General features: G+C 33.4%; 1 protein-coding gene across 2 annotated transcripts in view; it reads left to right on the top strand.

Moving 5' to 3' along the window:
• Positions 1 to 18,603, top strand: part of fw (CUB and Sushi multiple domains furrowed) — a 358,906-nt gene extending 340,303 nt beyond the window's left edge. For both annotated transcript variants that reach the window (XM_081764487.1, XM_081764488.1), the window contains exon 20: positions 15,930 to 18,603. In XM_081764487.1, coding sequence (XP_081620613.1) covers positions 15,930 to 16,206 — 277 coding nt within the window. In that variant the 3' untranslated portion in view covers positions 16,207 to 18,603. The remainder of the gene's footprint in view (positions 1 to 15,929) is intronic.
• The last annotated feature ends 363 nt before the right edge of the window (positions 18,604 to 18,966 follow it).

Genomic DNA, 18,966 nt, shown 5'->3' with positions numbered 1-18,966 from the left:
CCTCCAACAAAGTAAGTGTATGGTGTACAAGAACGTGTTCGTAGATCTTCTCGGGGTACTTCCGTTTCCTTCCACGTTTTCATTCCGCCAATTCTTCCATTATCATTCACTTGCCTTAATCGTCCGTTTCGCTTAGCCTAACGGGCATAATCATGGGACGTCAAACTGAAATATTTATTTTCCTGTGTACTACCAGTTAAAAGAAATGCTAACTTTACCAAGCTAAATGCTGCCAGCCACTTAGATTAAGTACGCAACATGTACACTCATGTCCAAAATGATTGTCGCATATCTGTAGCTGTCTTCTTGTAAAAATATAATGTGATAACAATTTTCAGGGTACTTTTAATACTGTTACTAGGTGTATAATCGGGAAATGTGTATTTGTGGTAAATTTCATAGGAAAAGAATTATAAATATGAAAATTAGAATGAGTAAAACAGAATATTGCTAAATGGCCAAGAAAATTTTATTCTCGTTTTATTGTTCTTATTTACTGCTCTTTTGACATGAAATTTGCCACATACATGTCTTTGTCGATTATACAAATACTAACATTGTAAGAAATTCCGGGCGAATTCGTTATCAAATTATATTCCTACAACAACATGTTTATAGACACGCGACAATAATTTTGGACATGAGTGTACCTTCAAACTCGCAACTTTACGAACGAAAATCAAAATAAGGCAACCTGCATAACAGACACCAATGGAATATGATCATTTGATAATAAGTTAGAGGTGTCCGTTACAGAAATATGACACAATTCAGATTACTCATAGCTTATCTCGTGCTTATTGCATACATTAGTTGTAATGCATAGTAAATGCATTAGTTATAAACTTAAATATAGGCTAAAATTGAAATACTCTGCTCAAAATGTTTGAACTACTGGAGAAAGTGTTTATGCAGATTCCAAAATATACTACATGTGTGGTAGTTTTCTTCTCACGTACAGTCATGTCCAAAATCATTGTCGTAAATCTATAACTATCTTGTTGTGGGAATATAATTTCATAAATTTTGTCAACTCCGTGATATTTTCTCCTGTTACTTCCAAACATGTGGAGGATGGACTTATTCGCTATTTTTAGTTATGAAGTTAATTTATTCTATAGACACACACACACAAAGTACTAGTTGCATTTTCCATCATTGTTACTGTCATTATCCTTATTATTTATTTTGTAAAGTATAATGATCAGGTTGTAAAATACCAATCTATTCGTGGAATTCAATATTAAAATGAAAATAAAATTACATTTTAAACTGGAAAAAAAAATTCATAATGATTTTGCAGGGTATTTTAATGCATAATCGAGAAATTTATATTTCTGGTCAATTTCATAAGAAAAGAATTATGAATACGAAAATTAGAATGAGTAAAAGAAAATGTTGCTAAATGGACAAGAAAGTTTTTTTTCGTTATATTGATCTTATTTGCTGAGCTTTTGACATGAGATTTACCACATACATGTCTTTGCCGATTATACACATATTAAGTTATAAAAAAATACCGGACGAAATCGTTATCAAATTATATTCCTACAACAACATATTTATAGATATGCTACAATCATTTTGGACATGAGTGTACATGTCTTGCATCAGTAAAATTATCTTAAGTCGCATTACTGAAAGTAGAGGTATAATAACACGTAACTTTATTAATTCTGAAATAACAGACAAAAGAATAATTTAAAATCCAGCTTGTAACTGTTTTGTGTGGTGGCTCAGCAGGTCACTGGCGTATGACAAAGACATTTTGTAGGGGAGGATTTTTTTTTTATTGTTGTACTGCATCACAGATTTAATTATTTTCAAATTGTGGAAAGTACTTTTTGTCTTAAATAGATTCTAAAAGTGAACTGAGAATAACTCCTGTCCGTGAAAGGGAATGGTTCTGTTCAGTAATAATACATGCATTTTTGCTAGAACCAAAAAAAAAAAAAAAAAAAAAATCTATGACCTTTATTGAAATGTGCGTGTGAAGAGAAATTTCTAGATTACTTGTTTTCACATCCAATTACTTTATATCACTTACAAGATTCATAACATATTCACACGCGTGTGTGGCGACGGTACCAACTATATTTTGATAATAGGAGGAAAGCTGAGAATTGCCAATATTGGCATATTTATATTACCAAAGAGTTGCAAACATTAAGTAGGTATTGAAAAATGTGGCAATTGATCAAACAATCAATCATACATAACAAATTTATCTTAGTACACAAATATAGCTATAGAACGAAAACAAATATATTAAATTAAATCATTTCTTTCACTGTCGGTATATTTCCAATTCAAATTAAAATTCAACTACTTGTATGACCCCATCAAATTAAATACTACCAGAGTAAAGCTATAACAGAAGACGAACAAAAACAAATGCCTACAGGGATTCTACTATATCAAGGGGAAATAAATAACGACACTCTAAAGACAAATTAAAAAAAAAAATCAGACAAAAGTAAATTAATAGCTCTATCCAAGTACTTTACATAAACAGAATCTCCCCACTTCTAAATAAGACAATACAAATTATCCCTGTGTTTAATTTGTTACGTACATCTATATCAGTGGTGCCCCCCCTTATGTCCATGACGCACCCCCCACAATTGTCTATCCATAGATGTTCTTCCATGAAAAAAAATCTTTTCGATTAATTTTTACATCTCCTCAACCATATGTATATAGATTTTTAACCCCCTCAGTATTTCAATGACGCAGTTTGCGTCATAGCCCCCCTTTGTGGGCACCTCTGTCTATATGAATAGTGAATGAACTTGATTTATGACACAAAGATATAAATATCAACTTAAATGGTATCATATAACATACCTTATAGTATTTATGGTCACTTTTCTCTGAAACTTAAGTTGGACATTTTCCGTTCTAGTGTGCCAACTACTAAGTTATATTATCTTCAACAACAAAGGTTTTAAGGTTAGTTTTTATGAACAATTCGCTGTCAGAGCATGTGTTTGTGAAGGAATGGCATTTTCTTTCGAAATAAATTTAGCCTTGCATATACTATATTTCTCCTTTATATTTTGTACTTAGGTATCTTTATTTATGCTTCGATTCATTTCCTCCCCTCGCTCTTTCAAATGAATTAGCCTTGCTTATATACATATTTTCCCTACATATTACATATTTAGATAGCTTTATTATGCTTTGATTCATTTCTTTCCCTTTTACAAGAATACAAATAGATAGCCTCGACGAAAAGTACCGGCAACACTGCTAACATACGAGATGCGTGAGTCAGAGAACCACAAGAATTCGGTGATCGATAACGAAACCTTAAACGAGCAAATGCTTCTGTTTTATTCAGTCAAATAATGCAAAGTCGTGAAGTAAAAGTGGAAATTTCAAACACCCTAACGATGTTTATGGAAGTAGAACAACGTGCGTGGATAAAAATTGAAATGAGTTGTGGTAGAAGTGCACTGGACTGTTTGCAGTGACTGCATAAAGTGTATGGTAATGAAGTGTTACTGTCTCGAACAGTATCGCGATGAGTGAGAACTTCGGGAAGCCAGAGACACCGTTCAGGATGACCTCAAACCCGGCAACTACGTGGTTCAATTCTTTTCTTCGCGGCTGGAAGTGGATCGCTGATCAACTACGCGCGAGTTAGCTGCAAAAGTAGGCGTGTACCCCAATTCATTGCTCCACATACTTCACAACAGTTTTGGGTTCAGCGTCAATTAATCGAGGTGCAGAATTGGCATCACAATGCAGTTGCACAGGAGAAAAGTTGACGACTTCTGTAGACGGATTTGGGCAAATTATGGGTGCTGTCTACTACTGTAATTTTGCTTAACATTGCCTTTGTTCTGCATTCAGTAGACAGAAGAAAGTGGCGGCTTACAACGGCGTTCATCTTCTTGCATGACAATGCCAAGTATATCATACTGCCAATGCTGTGCAATAGTTTCTTTACAATTGGCGATAGGAAGCACTCGAACATCCGTCGTATCTCCCGGAAATGAATCCGTGCGATTGCGATCTCTTCACTAAGATGAAAGGGGTGCTTCGCGGGAAGTATTGCAACACAAGGAAAGTCATCTTTGGTATCGTACAATGATCCTGCAAAACATCTACAAAGATGGGTATGCAGGAGGAACAACGCCTTCTTCAAATGTGATTAAACATCGTAGACATGGTGGGCGATTACTTTGAAGCAATGTAACTTATTTATTCCTGCCAACAAAGCCAGGTAAGAAATATAGCAGTGTTGCCAGTACTTGTTATCCACCCTTGTAGTTTCGTTTTCTTAGTTCGCTTACAGCTTCGAAATCCACTAGTATGATGCATGGAAATATGTATATACTTTTTAAAATCAGAAGCATAATATATTATTTTGCCTAAAACATAATTTTAATGCTGATTGAGTAAGAATTTGGATCAGTAGTGCACTACTACAGTAAGGTGCTAAAACGTATAAAGATTATTTGAGAAATTGACGTTTTGTTTACACTTTTTCTTCACTTTATAAAGCCCCTTTAGACTAATTTCAAGAGGTAACTTGATAACTACTATCAAAAAAGAAACCAATATCCCAACAGCAAAAGATGTTAGGGCAATGTTGGGAAAATAAGAATGGTTGGCTAATCGCTGGAAGACAAAAAATCCCCAAAGCAAAAGATGTTAGGGCAACGTATAGAAATTAAGGATGGTTTGCTAATTGTTGGAAAACCAACAATGCCAAAAGCAAAAGATGCTAGGGCAACGTAGAGAAATTAAGGATGGTTGGCTACTTGTTGGAAAACAAAAGTCTCAATAGTAAAAAACTGTTAGGGTAATGTAGGTAGATAATGGGATGATTGGTTAATTGTTGGAAAAAAAAGTCCCAAAAGCAAAAGATGCTAGGGCAATGTATGGAAATTAAGGTTGGTTGGCTAATTGTTGGAAGATGAAAAATCCCAAAAGCAAAAGGTGCAAGGGCAGCGTAGGGAAATTAAGGAAGGTTGGCTAATTGTTGGAAAACCAAAAGTCTCAATAGCAAAAGATGTTAGAAGTGCAATGCAGGGTAATAATGGACTTGCAACCTCATCGTTGGATCGAAAATCAATCCTTTGTCTATGTTGGCCTTTTCACATTATAGGAAGAGAAACTTCCTCAACTTAAATCAACATTGAAGTAAAGTTGGCCCAATGTTGGGTAATAGTATTTTGGCTTAACGTAGGGCATTTCGAATATTGTCGCTGACAAATTATCATTGGCGCAGTTACATTTCTTCTTCCACCCTTAACAATACACTTAACAGGCCCTACATAGGCTAATGGCCGACATGATTGAAAATTGGTAATTGGAAAAAATAGAGTTGAAAAATGCGTTGCCCAATGTTGATGAAAAGGATTGTTGGCCAACCAACAATTTGCCGTCACTTAACCCAACAGTTTCGACTTCGGACTCCCTATCGCAATTTAATTATTTGCTAAATAATCGACAAAGCTGTCAATTCCAACGTAGGATCAATGTTGCCAACTGGGTAGTCTACTGTTTCACAGCGTTGTGCATATTAGTCTGTGCTGCTTTCCTTTAAGGTACCAACATTAGACCAATCATTTTTGCTACCGAGTTAATTGAAAATTTCATTATATTTTCATTCGTTCTAAAAACGTACCACTTCTATGAACTCTTGATTTGAAATCCTACACTAGGGGAAGATATCATTAAGCATGCTCATCTATGTATGTCTATGTGTTTGAAAGAATAAAATTAAGCTCGTTAAAAATTGATTGTGTTCCTTCTTTGTACAATTTCAGCTTTGAACACTAAACTATACATAAAGAAAAAGCTTCACTTACCTTTTATTGCGCACCTTTGTAAATTCCCAAATCGATGATACTAGCTAAGTTATTTCTAGAACGCATGTATTGGTTTACATCAGATAGCAATCTTAGGGTAGAATATAGAAATATGTTTTATAGTTGTCTGTTCTCTGTTCTTTAAGTTCAACTAGCGCTGGAAACGTACAATGTTTAGAACTATTGTTGAACCAATATTTTAAAGCGAATTTTTTTTTTTAAAATGAAATAAACTGTGAAAGACAATAAACCGTATGAAGATTTTAAACTGAGATTATGTTATTGAAAAGTGTATTATGATTATTTATTTATTTTATTTTATTTTTTGCTATTTTGCATGATATTGTTAGTTATAATCCCATTTCACATTTTTCCAAAGTTGGTTGAATTTATCGCTAGCGCGCGTGTCTTTGAAGCACTTGGTCCTAGGTTTGCCTTTAAAGCACTGAAAGCATCGTTCGGTTTTTATCTTAAACTGTAGTGTCAATTGCCTCGGTGGTGACAATGAATGTAACAAAATGTTATTACCAATAATGCTGTTCTGTTCTTTTTTAAAAAAAATCGTGACAGTGAGAAAATCATGATATTAAAAATCTTCACTTTGGAGTTTTATCAGAGGCGTCTCTTGAGGGAAGTTTGATAGGGAAAAATTTAAATAATTGTTAGAAACTAAAGGAAGAAACTTCCAGAAAAAATAAGCCTTTAGTTTTGATTTAGCTCATAACGATAAAATCTAAATATTTACCTTGTGATTTCCTTTAAAATGCGCCATTGAATTTTATTAGTTACCATTTATTACTGAGTTCAAAAGGTAGTAATCAGAATGAAAGAATAGAGAGCTTCGTCTATCACCAAGGTTCGAGCTGTTGAAACAAAACTAGTAATTATATCCTCTGTTGGAAATACAGACTGTTTGCTTAACAATCATTCAGGAACACATTGGCTAGGTTTGTAATTACATTCAGATCTCAGATTTAAAAAAAATAAAAATAAAAAAATAAAAAATAAACTATAATTTTAATATAATTAATTAATGCATAGATGTTCGGTCAAAATTGAAAAAGTATTGTATTTCAGTAGAAGTAAGCAAGTTTGTATTGTCAGTCGTAACGTTATTTAAATTTTAAAGAATACTTGGTCTGTAAAAGTAAATGAAAAAACTTATTGAAAAGTTTAACTCAGACAGACAAACAGAAAAAGCAAGTTGAATAAACTTGTTAAATTTGATTCCTAATTTAATGGTGCACATACTGTATGTGCGAAATATGTATTTCTACTTATAACTTTTGAAATTGTTGACTAGCTTCATATATTTATCACATGATTTAACTAAATTGTGGTATTCAATTCAATTCATCATTCTTGATGTACATGGGAAAGCTTGTCATGGTACACTTGAATCGTCACATATAATTGAGACTATATATCATATATACACACTGATCAATGACTTGTGACCACTTGCCTAATAGCATGTATATCCTCCTTTTACCTTCCATACTGCACTGGCAGGGATTAATAGGGTATCGGTATTCGTTTATTAATATGACCAACGAAGCTGCAGGTAATACAGTTTTCATTGTCAAGATGAAGATAGTAGTGTCCCAAGAGATTTGATATGCTGTTCCATTACATCCCACAGGTTCTCAATGAAGTTGAGAGCCGGGAAGTTTAGAAGCCATAATAGATGCTAGAAGCATGCAATTCGTTCCTCGAACCATTTCTCCACATGACATGCACGATGGTTAGGTGCGTTATTACCTGGTGAGGTACTATTACCATGGTAAATAAAGTGCAACATGATCAGATGCAGAAAATACTTTGTACTTAATCTGCCAGAAGATCGCAGTATTGGACACTATTCATACGTTCATCTACAACAATCCGATCCAATTCGCGAAAGAAATAAGAACTTTGTAGCAAAAGAAATTAAATTTCACAAATTACTCAATTCAGGTCGTAGAAGCAAACCTGGATATGAATCAAGTGTTGACACGTATGATGGATGTGTAAAACGAGGAAAACATAATCCATTAAATGAAAATTTTTGCCATTACAAAGAAAGACTGTGCAGTGAGGACTTTTTTTTTAATCATGTTCAGATCAATTGCAAAGGACATTTGGAAATATAACTGAGAGGAATTCAAGTTCCAAAACTATCCATCTATCCAAAAAAGAAAAAAATGTCCTTTGAGACTAATTCGACAGCAAATGTAGCTTTCGAAACATCAGAGACTAATAGTGAATATGAAGATTCTGAAAATTCAGAACAGTTCAAAAAAGACAAAGTATAACAAAACGAAAACTGCAACCGAATTAGTAAAAAATTGAAAATCATTAACCAGCAAAGTAGCAACCGTTGGCTGCAGCTATCAAAACGTGATTGACATTGAAACACATTCACAATCTGATATTTACAGTTCCAATTAAAAAAGCTGTCAAACTTAAAGAAGTAATGAAAGAAACACTACACTTTGCAAAGTTGTCATTGCATATTGATGATAAACGTATTGATGGCCAACAATATGAAGCGCTACTATTGAAGAGTGAACAAAGAGAATTTAAGTTACGTATAAGCACGAGATCTACTAAATGGAAAAGCAAATACCGTTGTCAAAGGAACAACAGTTGTTCTTGATTAATACAATTTATGGAATGGTGTCAAGTTGATGATTGGGGACACTACGAATGTGAACATTGGAAGAAGGAGTGAGATTGTCATTCAGTTACAAAGACTGTTAGCTCAAAAGAAACTGAAAGAATCGCAATTTATTAGTCGCCAACATGATGTTTTTTGACCGAATGCTTTGCGTAAATAATGGTAACGAGTGTGGGTGACGAAATTGAAGGAAACAACATATCGCTCAACATCGAATATCCATTTATTCCAGAAGTTGTAAAGAACTACAAACAAATCAAGAGAAATTTAAAGATCAGTTGTAAAAACAATCAAGCAATCAGATGTAATATATATATACACTTTTTTGAAGAAACAGGAAGATTTGAAGTGATACCAAAAAATACAAGATACCTATATTAAATAATGCAAGATGGAATTTCTATGCAATACTAGTTCTTTTGGCATTTGTTCGTCGAGACTCACCACTCGAAATTTATAGATTCATATCTTATAGATCCTTGGTTTACATACTAACTCTACAATGCATATGATTATCAGAAATTGTGTAATAGCTTGCAATTTTATAAGAAAGTATTAAACTGTGTGAAAAAGTCTTGGAATAAAGAACTGTCGAATCTGGGAATACCCAAAATAAGTCAGTATGCAGAGCAATCAAACGTCTTCAAGATCTTTATGACATTCGTAAAATTAAGGAAAAACTTAAACTTACACAGCAAAAAATGAGGTATTGAAACAATACAAAATGACTACCACTTTAGCGTGTTACTTATGTGTCAGTTCGACACCAAGACATCGCCTTCAGAGCAGGCCCGTGCTGGCCCACCGGGATACCGGGACGTGTCCCGGTGCGCCCTCCGAAATATCACAGTATCAATAAAGGTACAAGTTTTTGGTAAAAAATTCTTACAGTTTTATTGGTAATGAACCCGTGAAAGGCGCAGTGCACCCTTTACAATAGGCGCCCTTCCGAGACCACATCAAAGATGAACAATTTTATTTACTCTTCTGTATAGCACAGTTCTGTACAATAAATACACACAGTTACTGTTGGCGAAGAACCCGTGAAAGGTACAGTGCGCCCTTTACATAAGGCGCCCTATGAAACATCACATTATAGATAAGTGGTTTTAGTTATCCTATATATGAGCTTTGTTTAATAAATTCAAATATTGACTGGTAGTACAGAACCTGTGAAGAATACAAGGCGCCCTTTACATAAGATGCCCTGCGAAATATCACATTATTTTTTTTATTTTATTTTATTCTTCTCTATTTCAGTTTTGTATTATAAATTCATACAGTTGCTATTGGCAGAGAACAGGTAAAGAGTATAACCACTTACAAAAATATTATAAAGTTATATAGCTATAAAACGAAACAATGTGATACATCAAGAATAGTTCGGATAGTCAAACGTACGATGCATTTATGTAATACTACACTGACACAATAATCTCTAATATACGATTTTTACGGCAACGAAGCTTTCACAGTCTTATTATACATCCATACATCCGAGCATATTGATTGTTCCTGTGTGTTTTAAAGCAGTGCAGTGTTCGGATAATCTGTACCTGTTGTATTTCTGAAATATAGCTGTATTAATTCCGTAAAATGTGGTCCTCCTGTTACCACGCCACGGCGCGTCCTCAGGTTGTGGATCGAGGAAAAGGCCTCTGGGATATAGAGGTTAGCTGCGAATATACTGAGTAAGCAGTCGCGGACAGACAAGGGGGTGAAATCCAGCTTGAGAATTTGGTGTGAGAGGCTTGAGAGGCTTATCCTGAAAAAAAAAAAAAAAAAAAAAAAAAAGATTGTTCAGATAAGTTCGCAGAATCCTCGGATCAGAACTGATAACTTTTCACGAACTCCGCAAAGTAAAATCGACATGAGATTTGGAACATGAAATATGAGAAGTCTCTATAGGGCAGACGCGTTAAAATTTGTAAAAAATGAGTTTAAAAATAGAGATTAGACCTAGTGGGATATCAGCAAGTTAGATGAGAAGGAAATGGAGGAGTCAAGTCAGGAAATTTTACGTTCTTTTACGGGGAACAAATTAAAAATTACCAACTAGAAACAGGGCTTTCCGTTCACAAACAAATATGAATATCAACAATAACATAGGTTGAATTTGTTAATGATAGATTTTCTTTTACTTCTCTTAAGGGTCGGTGGTGTAATATTATTGTTTTAAATGCACATGCCCCAACATAAAATAAGGATGGCGATTTAAAAAATACAGTTTTTACGAAAGAATAGAACGAGTATTTGATCATTTCCTGCAATACCATATGAAAATTCTGTTAGGCGGTTTCAATGCGAAGGTAGGACCAGAGGGTATTTTCAAACCGATTATAGGGAATAAATGTTTGCATAAGGAAGGTTGTGACAACCGCGTTAGACTCGAAAACTTTGCAACATCCAGAAACCTTATCGTGAAGACTACAAAATTCCAACATCGCAACATTCATAAATATACTTGGACTTCATCAGATGGAAAAACACATATTCAATGATCGTGTTTTAGTAGACAGAAAAGAACAATCTAGCACAACTGATATTCGGTCGTTCAGAGGAGTTGATTGTGATAGTAAGAGAGAGACTATCGTTGAATAAAGGAAATATTCAATATCTGAAAACGGAGATGTTTATTTTTTTTTTTTTTTAATAGAGGAGAGTCAGGTGAGAGGGGAGCCAGATTGAAGTGCCGAATAGATTCTCGGTTTTAGAAGGTTCAGAGTGCACTAGTGCTCAAGATACTTGGTTGAAATTAGAGATAACATTAAAATTTCAGCAAAAGAAATACTGGAGAACGCAGAAATACATGGGAACAAACCATGGTTCAACCAGGAATGTACTAAAGTAGCAGAGAAGAGAAAACAGAAGAAACAGCGTTGGCTACAAAATCCGAACGAAATAACTACATAAAATTTCACTGTCATCTGGCGGAAAACTTCCAAAACTTTTAGAACAAAGAAACGCGACTTTTGAAAGTTAAAATTAATTAACTTGAAGATGATAGTGAAAACAAAAACATTCGGGGCATGTATAAATGCATCAACATACTTAAAAAAGGCTATCAACTTCGTGCTTATATATTAAAGAAGCCTAAAGGAACAGTTCTCACTGATACAGATAGCATCTTAAATAGATGGAAATATTTCTTTGACGATTTGCTTAACACATAGCCAAAAACTAATGCAGTGGAAAAAGTGAAATGCATGCAGCATAACCTTATATTCCAGAACCTAACCAGAAAGAAATAGAAATCTCTATTTTAAAAAAAATAAACACACATCTCCGGGTGTAGACGAAATTTTGATTGACTTAATTTTAGCTGGAGGGGAGAAATTGTAGAGCAAGATACACAAACTCATTCTCATTATCTGGAACAAGGAGGAATTACCATAAGAGTGAAGAGAATCAATCATTGTTCCAGTTCAGAAGAAAGGCAACAAAACAGATTTAATAATTATCGAGGCATTTCTCTTCTGTCAACATCCAATAAATCCTCTTAAACATTGTATTAGCAAGATTGACTCCATACGCAGATGAAATTATTGGAGATTATCAGAACGGATTTAGGTAAAATCGATCAACTATCGACCAGATATTTACCATTTGACTAATACTTGAAAAGAAATGAGAGAATACAACATCCTGGCACATCAATTATTGACTTCAGACTCTGGTAGGAGGGAAACATTGTATATACAACATGCTTACAGAATTTGCAATACCGAAAAGGTAGCTTAATTAAGATATGTTTAAATGAACCTCAAACTAAGGTTCGAGTTGTGAAATTCTTGTTCACGAGCTTTCACGTTGAGAATGACCCGAAACAAGGAAATGCGTTGTCGTCATTATTATTTAACTTTGTTCTGGAGAACACGATAAGGAAAGTCAAAGACAGCAATCAGGTCCTAGAGCTGAATTGTATTTGCCAGGTTATGGCGTATGCTGATGATGTAAATTTAATAGGTAATGATAGAATAACAGAAAGGAATGCAGAAATCTTAATTAACGCTTGCAGGGATATAGGCTTAGAAGTAAATGCAGAGAAAACTAAATAAATGGAAGTCTGTCGGGAAGTCGTAATACTGCATTTTATGGATGCGTTAAAATACCAAGTAATATTTTCTTTCCACAAAGTGGATACTTTCAAATATCTAGGATCATTATTAACAGGCCAAAACCATGATCACTAGAAAATTTGATGTCAACTGAAAGTAGGGATTTCGTGCTATTATTCAGTTAAAAATCTTTTGTTGGCACTAATTCTGTTGAGGAATTTGTAGCTCAAAATATAAAACGATAATCATGCCTGTTGTGCTGTATGGTTGCGAAACACTTTCACTGACTGAGGGAAAATCGCAGACTGAAAGTATTTGAAAACAAGATTCTTAAAGCAATATTCGAACTCCAAAATGAACGGGAATGGGGAAACGCGGAAACTTCATAAGGAGGAATTGCATAATTTTATACCATTTACAAAACATTCTTATGGTCATCAAGTCTAGGAGGCGCAAATGGTCAGGTTATGTAGTCAGAATGGGAGAAATTAGAAAAGCTTTCGAAGTTGTAACTGGAAATCCAAATAGGAAAACGACCATTAGGAAGACCGAGGCGCAGATGGGAGGACAATGTTAAGATGGTTCTCGCAGAGATTGAAATATAAAATAGAAACTGGGTTCAGTTTTCTAAGGACAGAAATCAATGGAGAGCTTTTATAAACGCGGCAATGAGCATCCTGCATCCATGGGCGTGCTATATTAAGTTGTTGATACATTTAGCTTCTTTTTATTTGACAGAAATGTTATTGCAGGAACTAAAAAGTTTTTTCTGTAGTAAAGAGGATTTCGATTCGAGGTTAGCTATTTACGTTAATACTAAAAAAAAAAAAAATGGTGTTGATTTTGATATAAAACGGCACCCATACTTTCTTCCAAAGTCTCTCTCTCTCTCTCTCTCTCTCACTCTCGATATATATATATATATATATATATATATATATATATATATATATATATATATATATATATATATATTCCCATTTGCATGGGCGCCCTTCTAGTAGACTTGTCCACCGCCCTCATTAGTATTCCAGTACGGCCCTGCTTCAGAGCATATCAAAAATACCTTGTTACTGACTGTGAGTATTTGCATCGTTTTTTACTGTTTGGTCTGAGTAAAGCTTTGCGAAATACATTTCGCATTTATGGTAAGTGACTAATAACATTCTATGTTTTCTGTAATCGGTCACAATAATATTGTTGTAAATCTGTGAATCATCTGACAACAGTTACACAGATAGCAGTGCGTCCGTCTATTTTCTTTACTTATTATTCTTGTGTCTTATCACGTATGAACAGAAGATGGCAGAACTGTTGCTTATGTGACTGTTGTCAGACGATTTACAGGTTTACAACACTATTATTGTGATCGATAACAGGAAACATAGAACATTATTCGTTACTTGGCACAAGTGCTAAATATATTTCGCACAGCTTTGCGCATATTAAACGATAAATACCAATGCAAATTCTCTCAGGTAGTAACAAGTTATTTCTGATATGCTCAGGAGACGATGTGCTTGGTGCTATATTAACACACAAGTAACACGCTTAAGTGGTAGTCATTTTGTGTTGTTTCAACACCTCATTTTTTACAGTGTAAATTTGTTCTCGTAATGAAAATAATAATTGTATCTTATGCTATAATTGAGCTAAATGTTTTGTAACTGTGAATCAGAGCGCAATAGAAGTTTAACCAACAATAATTTAAAAATGAGAAACACAAGTTTAAAGTTGTCCATTCTTGTTTGAAAATTGTTCTACAGACTTGTACATTTGGCAACTTGTACAACGAAACTCTCAACTTACATGCTGAGCTGTAGATTTGCACTAGAAGTTGAGAATGTATATTATTATTATTATTATTATTATTATTATTATTATTATTATTATTATTATTATTATTATTATTATTATTATTATTATTATTATTATTATTATTATTATTATTTTATGTGGATCTATAAATGTGGATGTTGGCTAGACCACTGTTGCACCCAGGTTCAAAATCGCTTTTGTGTATACCAATTCGTACTTCTAGTATTAATATATATAAGCTTATAATTTTGTATGTTGTATGTTATGTTTTAATGTTCTGCTATAGCAATAAGCTGTTAAATGCTTCAAAAATTACATCAAAAGTACTATATCCAGTTTCATCAACAAAAATGGAAGCTTAACCTTTTATAAAGTATCTTGTTTTACCTCTTGTACAGTCAGCGACAAAACTTCTTTCCGTTTGGTAAAATTTATTTTGAGAATAACGATGGAACGTACACCGTTTTACCGAGTTTCAAAGCTGGAACGTACAGAAAATTACATTCTTTTTAATTTACTGTAAACTGTACTCAAATTGTCCTTCCATTCTGAAGTTTCTTACGAAAGTAATTTCATAAAACGGTACGAACTTTTGTCGCTGACTGTACGTGTATAGAGTAAAATCGAATTTTCGTATTTGAGGGCAGCCTTCTGCAAAAACGAAATGAAATGAATGTCTTTTACATGCTTTTTAACAAAAGTTCATCGGGTTACGAAAAGGGCCATAAGTACATACAGATCAAACTATTATAATCCGCGTCACCTGAATTGGCGTGTGGCATCAGCCAATAAGCTCACAGTGCGCTGTTGCTAAACCTTCAGGGAAGAATCTAATCACTCATAATTGTCCACAAATACGAACAAAATCAATTATGAATGATTAGATTCTTCCCTGAAGGTTTAGCAACAGCGCACTGTGAGCTTATTAGCTGATACCACAGGTCAATTCGGGTGACGCGGACTATAAATACGTATTCACATGTACATAAAATCATTATTAGGGATCAATTATTTATGATGCAAGGCTTCCGACAAGAAGATAAACACTTTCCTATAAATGATGGGTATGATTAGGATCTCAAAATGATTTACCAAAAACTTTTTGAATAATTTTCTGACTTAATATGACGAAATATTTTGTAAATCATATGTAAACTGAAAAAAAAAAAAAAAAAAAAAAGATAAATGGAAAATAATTACTGCATAGTAATATCGACACACAAATAAGCTCTTTACCTTGGGTTTTTGAAGGAAAATGTTGAACTCCTGAATAACTTTGATATGTTGATGGTTATAAAAAAAAATAACCTTTTATCCCCCTCCTATCATACAAGCGTAATTGCACTTTTGAAGTGCTGCACTACGAATTTGTCACTTTAGATTATTTTAATTTGAAATGCCTTAGTTACAAGAAAAATGTGTGTATATGTCTATTAATTTATATGTGAAAGAAGCTTTTTAGTGTTGTATTGTATATTGCACGTTTAATTTATACAATAATTGTTTTAAAACACTTTGTAAATTTATATTTTGAACTAGAATTTTTAATTAAAATTTAACTTTCCCCAGGAGACGAGCTACCCCTGTTAAAAACACTGAAAACATCGAAGGAGCTGTGAGAAAGGAGGACCAGAATGCCGCTGTGATGTCATATGCAACTTTAAATGATGGATACACCGCCAGTCACAACAATATATACGAAAATATACATGATGACGTAACGAACACATATGATACACCGTACGATGAAGCTGGGCATCGTAGTCATTACGAACCAACACCGCATCACCACATGTCTTCTAATGGCGGAGCCATGGTGACCATTAATGGTGTTGCAGTACGCTAGCGACAACTAGAGAACTTTTAATTTTTTTTAATAAAAAAATGAATAAAGCAAAGAAACACACATTATAAGTGACATGTGTAAAATATGTGAATGTTGTATAGTTATCACTTTTTATGCATGCGTTCTGTTTACATTTTGGACAAGAAATGGAAATCTGAAAAAAAAAAAAATGTTTCTTATAGGTAACTAAAAGAATTGGACAAAGAGAAGCTTTATGTAACAAAAGGAAACTTAAACATCACGCTTGGATTATCGTGTAGAGCAGATGTGAACATAAGTATTATTATATATTGCAAAACTTAATTTTTTAAAATAGAACATACTTAATTATTATAATATTGTTATTAAAAATAGAGATCCAACATCAAATGCAAACTTGAGATGTTGAAATTAGATTGAATCACGTAGGCAGAAGTAAGATTTTTTTTAAATGTGGAAAACTTAAAACAAAATTAATACGTACATTTCTAAATGTTATCATATGTGATATGTTATTGACAGACTGATTTTTTTGTTACATACATATATACATATTTTTATTTCTTTCTTCATGACAAATATTGTGAAAATACTTAAACGAAACAAAACAAACAAACAAAAAAATATGATGTGACTTTCGACGAATACTCCCAGGATCAGCGAAGAGAAATGATGATCGAAAAGGGAACAATATTTAAAAAAAAAAAAAAAAAAAAAAGTGTCATTACGAAAATATTAGATCAAAGGCTATGAATAATGAAAACAAGTTTAATTTTAAGTAAGCCTTTTTTTTTAAATTTTAGCTATATTTATACTTATATTATAATGATGGTTACTACAAAACAACATCAGTGTATGTGACATGATATGTCTCTATGTATGTGCTTATTTGTTCTCTGTCTATATGTATAAGCGTGTGTGTGTGTATATATGTATACGTATTCTACTATGAAGGAGTGTTTTAAAAGGTATGTGTTGAGATTGAAGCGAAACCTTCCCAGCAGTATTATAATCTACCAATGTTTCGAAGATATGTGCTGAGGTGGTATCCGAAATTTTGGCGGCAGTACTATGACCTATTTCTTTGTGGAATCACATACGAGAATATCACAAAGTTCTTCATAGAATAAAATTTCTCCGGCTTTCTCAGCTGTCGTATTGCTGAAAAAAAAAAAAAATGTTAACTGGCCGTCCACAGTGTAAATGGAAGTTGTATGAGTATTGCCATCTTATTCTCTAATCGAGAATGGTAGAACCAGAAGAACGCAGAACCAGATGATTTACCAATCAAGATGTCCGAAATAATTTTCAAATATCCCTGAAATGTCTGCTATACCATTATTCATATTACTATCATTTACTAGACCGTCAGGCGAATTCTGTGTTGAAGACCAGCCAAAGGCGAGCTATTAGGGAAGTAGGATGATATTTCTCTTTCGATTATTCTGATACTCAGTATATCTCGTGAGATATAACCACAATAAAAATATGAGACCCCCAAATAGCAGTTGGGAGTTGGGTTGGTGAATAGTTGGTCAATTGAATATGTTAACAATGATGAACACCGAAAAACATGCCAGCAATAATTTACCAACAACTTGCTAATGGTTGCATGAAAAGTACTTCATGCTGAGTCGATAAACAAACATTGATTTTCTTGTATAGGCGAGTTCTTGGCTTCTATTAAGCAACTGTTCGATGATTATTCTACGTTTACGCAGCAAATTTTCCTACAGGCTACATTCTAGAGAGAATTGTTTTACGAACTGAAGAGAATCCGGCTGCTATATTCGCCGTTGAAAATAAATTAAGGCGACCCATCCGGTAAGTGTGTGTATAACGGAATAAGTCAGATTTATAAACAGCTAGAGATAATTATGCGAATAAATTTTCTAGAAGCATATTTGTTTAAATTTTTTTTTTTAATGATGCCAATGAGATGAAAATATTGGTCCTCATTTGTTCATCAATATTCTCTTCCTGTGTCCCAAGACAATGATCATCTTTAAACTTAAAATATGTTGCTTCATTTTTTGTTAGAGTTTCTTCATTCATTCTATACTCTTCATGACAAGATATGTTTATATATACGTATATAAGTACCATACTTATTAGATTATATATATGTATATGTAAATCACAGTTTTTTTATATATAAAGAAGTAAATAATGTACATTTTACACATCCAATTGTAATATTTTTTTGTGTTAATAGGTGAGATAGAAAGAAAAGTATAATTTGTGTATATTTTTATTGATCAAAAAAAGTTTGAAAACGAGATCATTTATTATTGTAATGGTCTTGGACAGAGAGAGTGTATGTAAATAAGATGTAGAAAGTTGTATAGGTGAATCTTTTTGTTGATGTAATGAACGAGTGAGAGAGAGTGTGTAATAAATCGAATTAAACATTTGTAACTATTGCTTTTCATTTGCTCATTTTATTTTTCAGTTTCATGCTCCACTATTTTAACTTTTAGGCTGAAAGTGATTATGATAAATGAATGCTGAACGTACAGCATATAATATCCATGCTCAGAACACAATTTGAAACTCATTAGGTAGGTCTTGTGACGGCCAGGACCGATACACACCTCCCGAAAGTTTAGAGGGGCGCGTTAATGCATTCCATATCGTAGATCCCGTAGATCCCTATACTCATCCATAACGTAATAAATCTTAAATAGGAGGATCCTTGAGATCAAAAAACCTTGCAAAATTATATTTGTGGCAATTTTATACCCGTAAAAGGGAACGAAATGAATCACTGTTGATAATCAA

This window comes from Thermobia domestica, chromosome 7 (assembly GCF_964235325.1).
Source record: "Thermobia domestica chromosome 7, izTheDome1.hap1.1, whole genome shotgun sequence".
Taxonomy (NCBI): domain Eukaryota; kingdom Metazoa; phylum Arthropoda; class Insecta; order Zygentoma; family Lepismatidae; genus Thermobia; species Thermobia domestica.
This window is presented reverse-complemented; position numbering and strand designations above follow the sequence as displayed.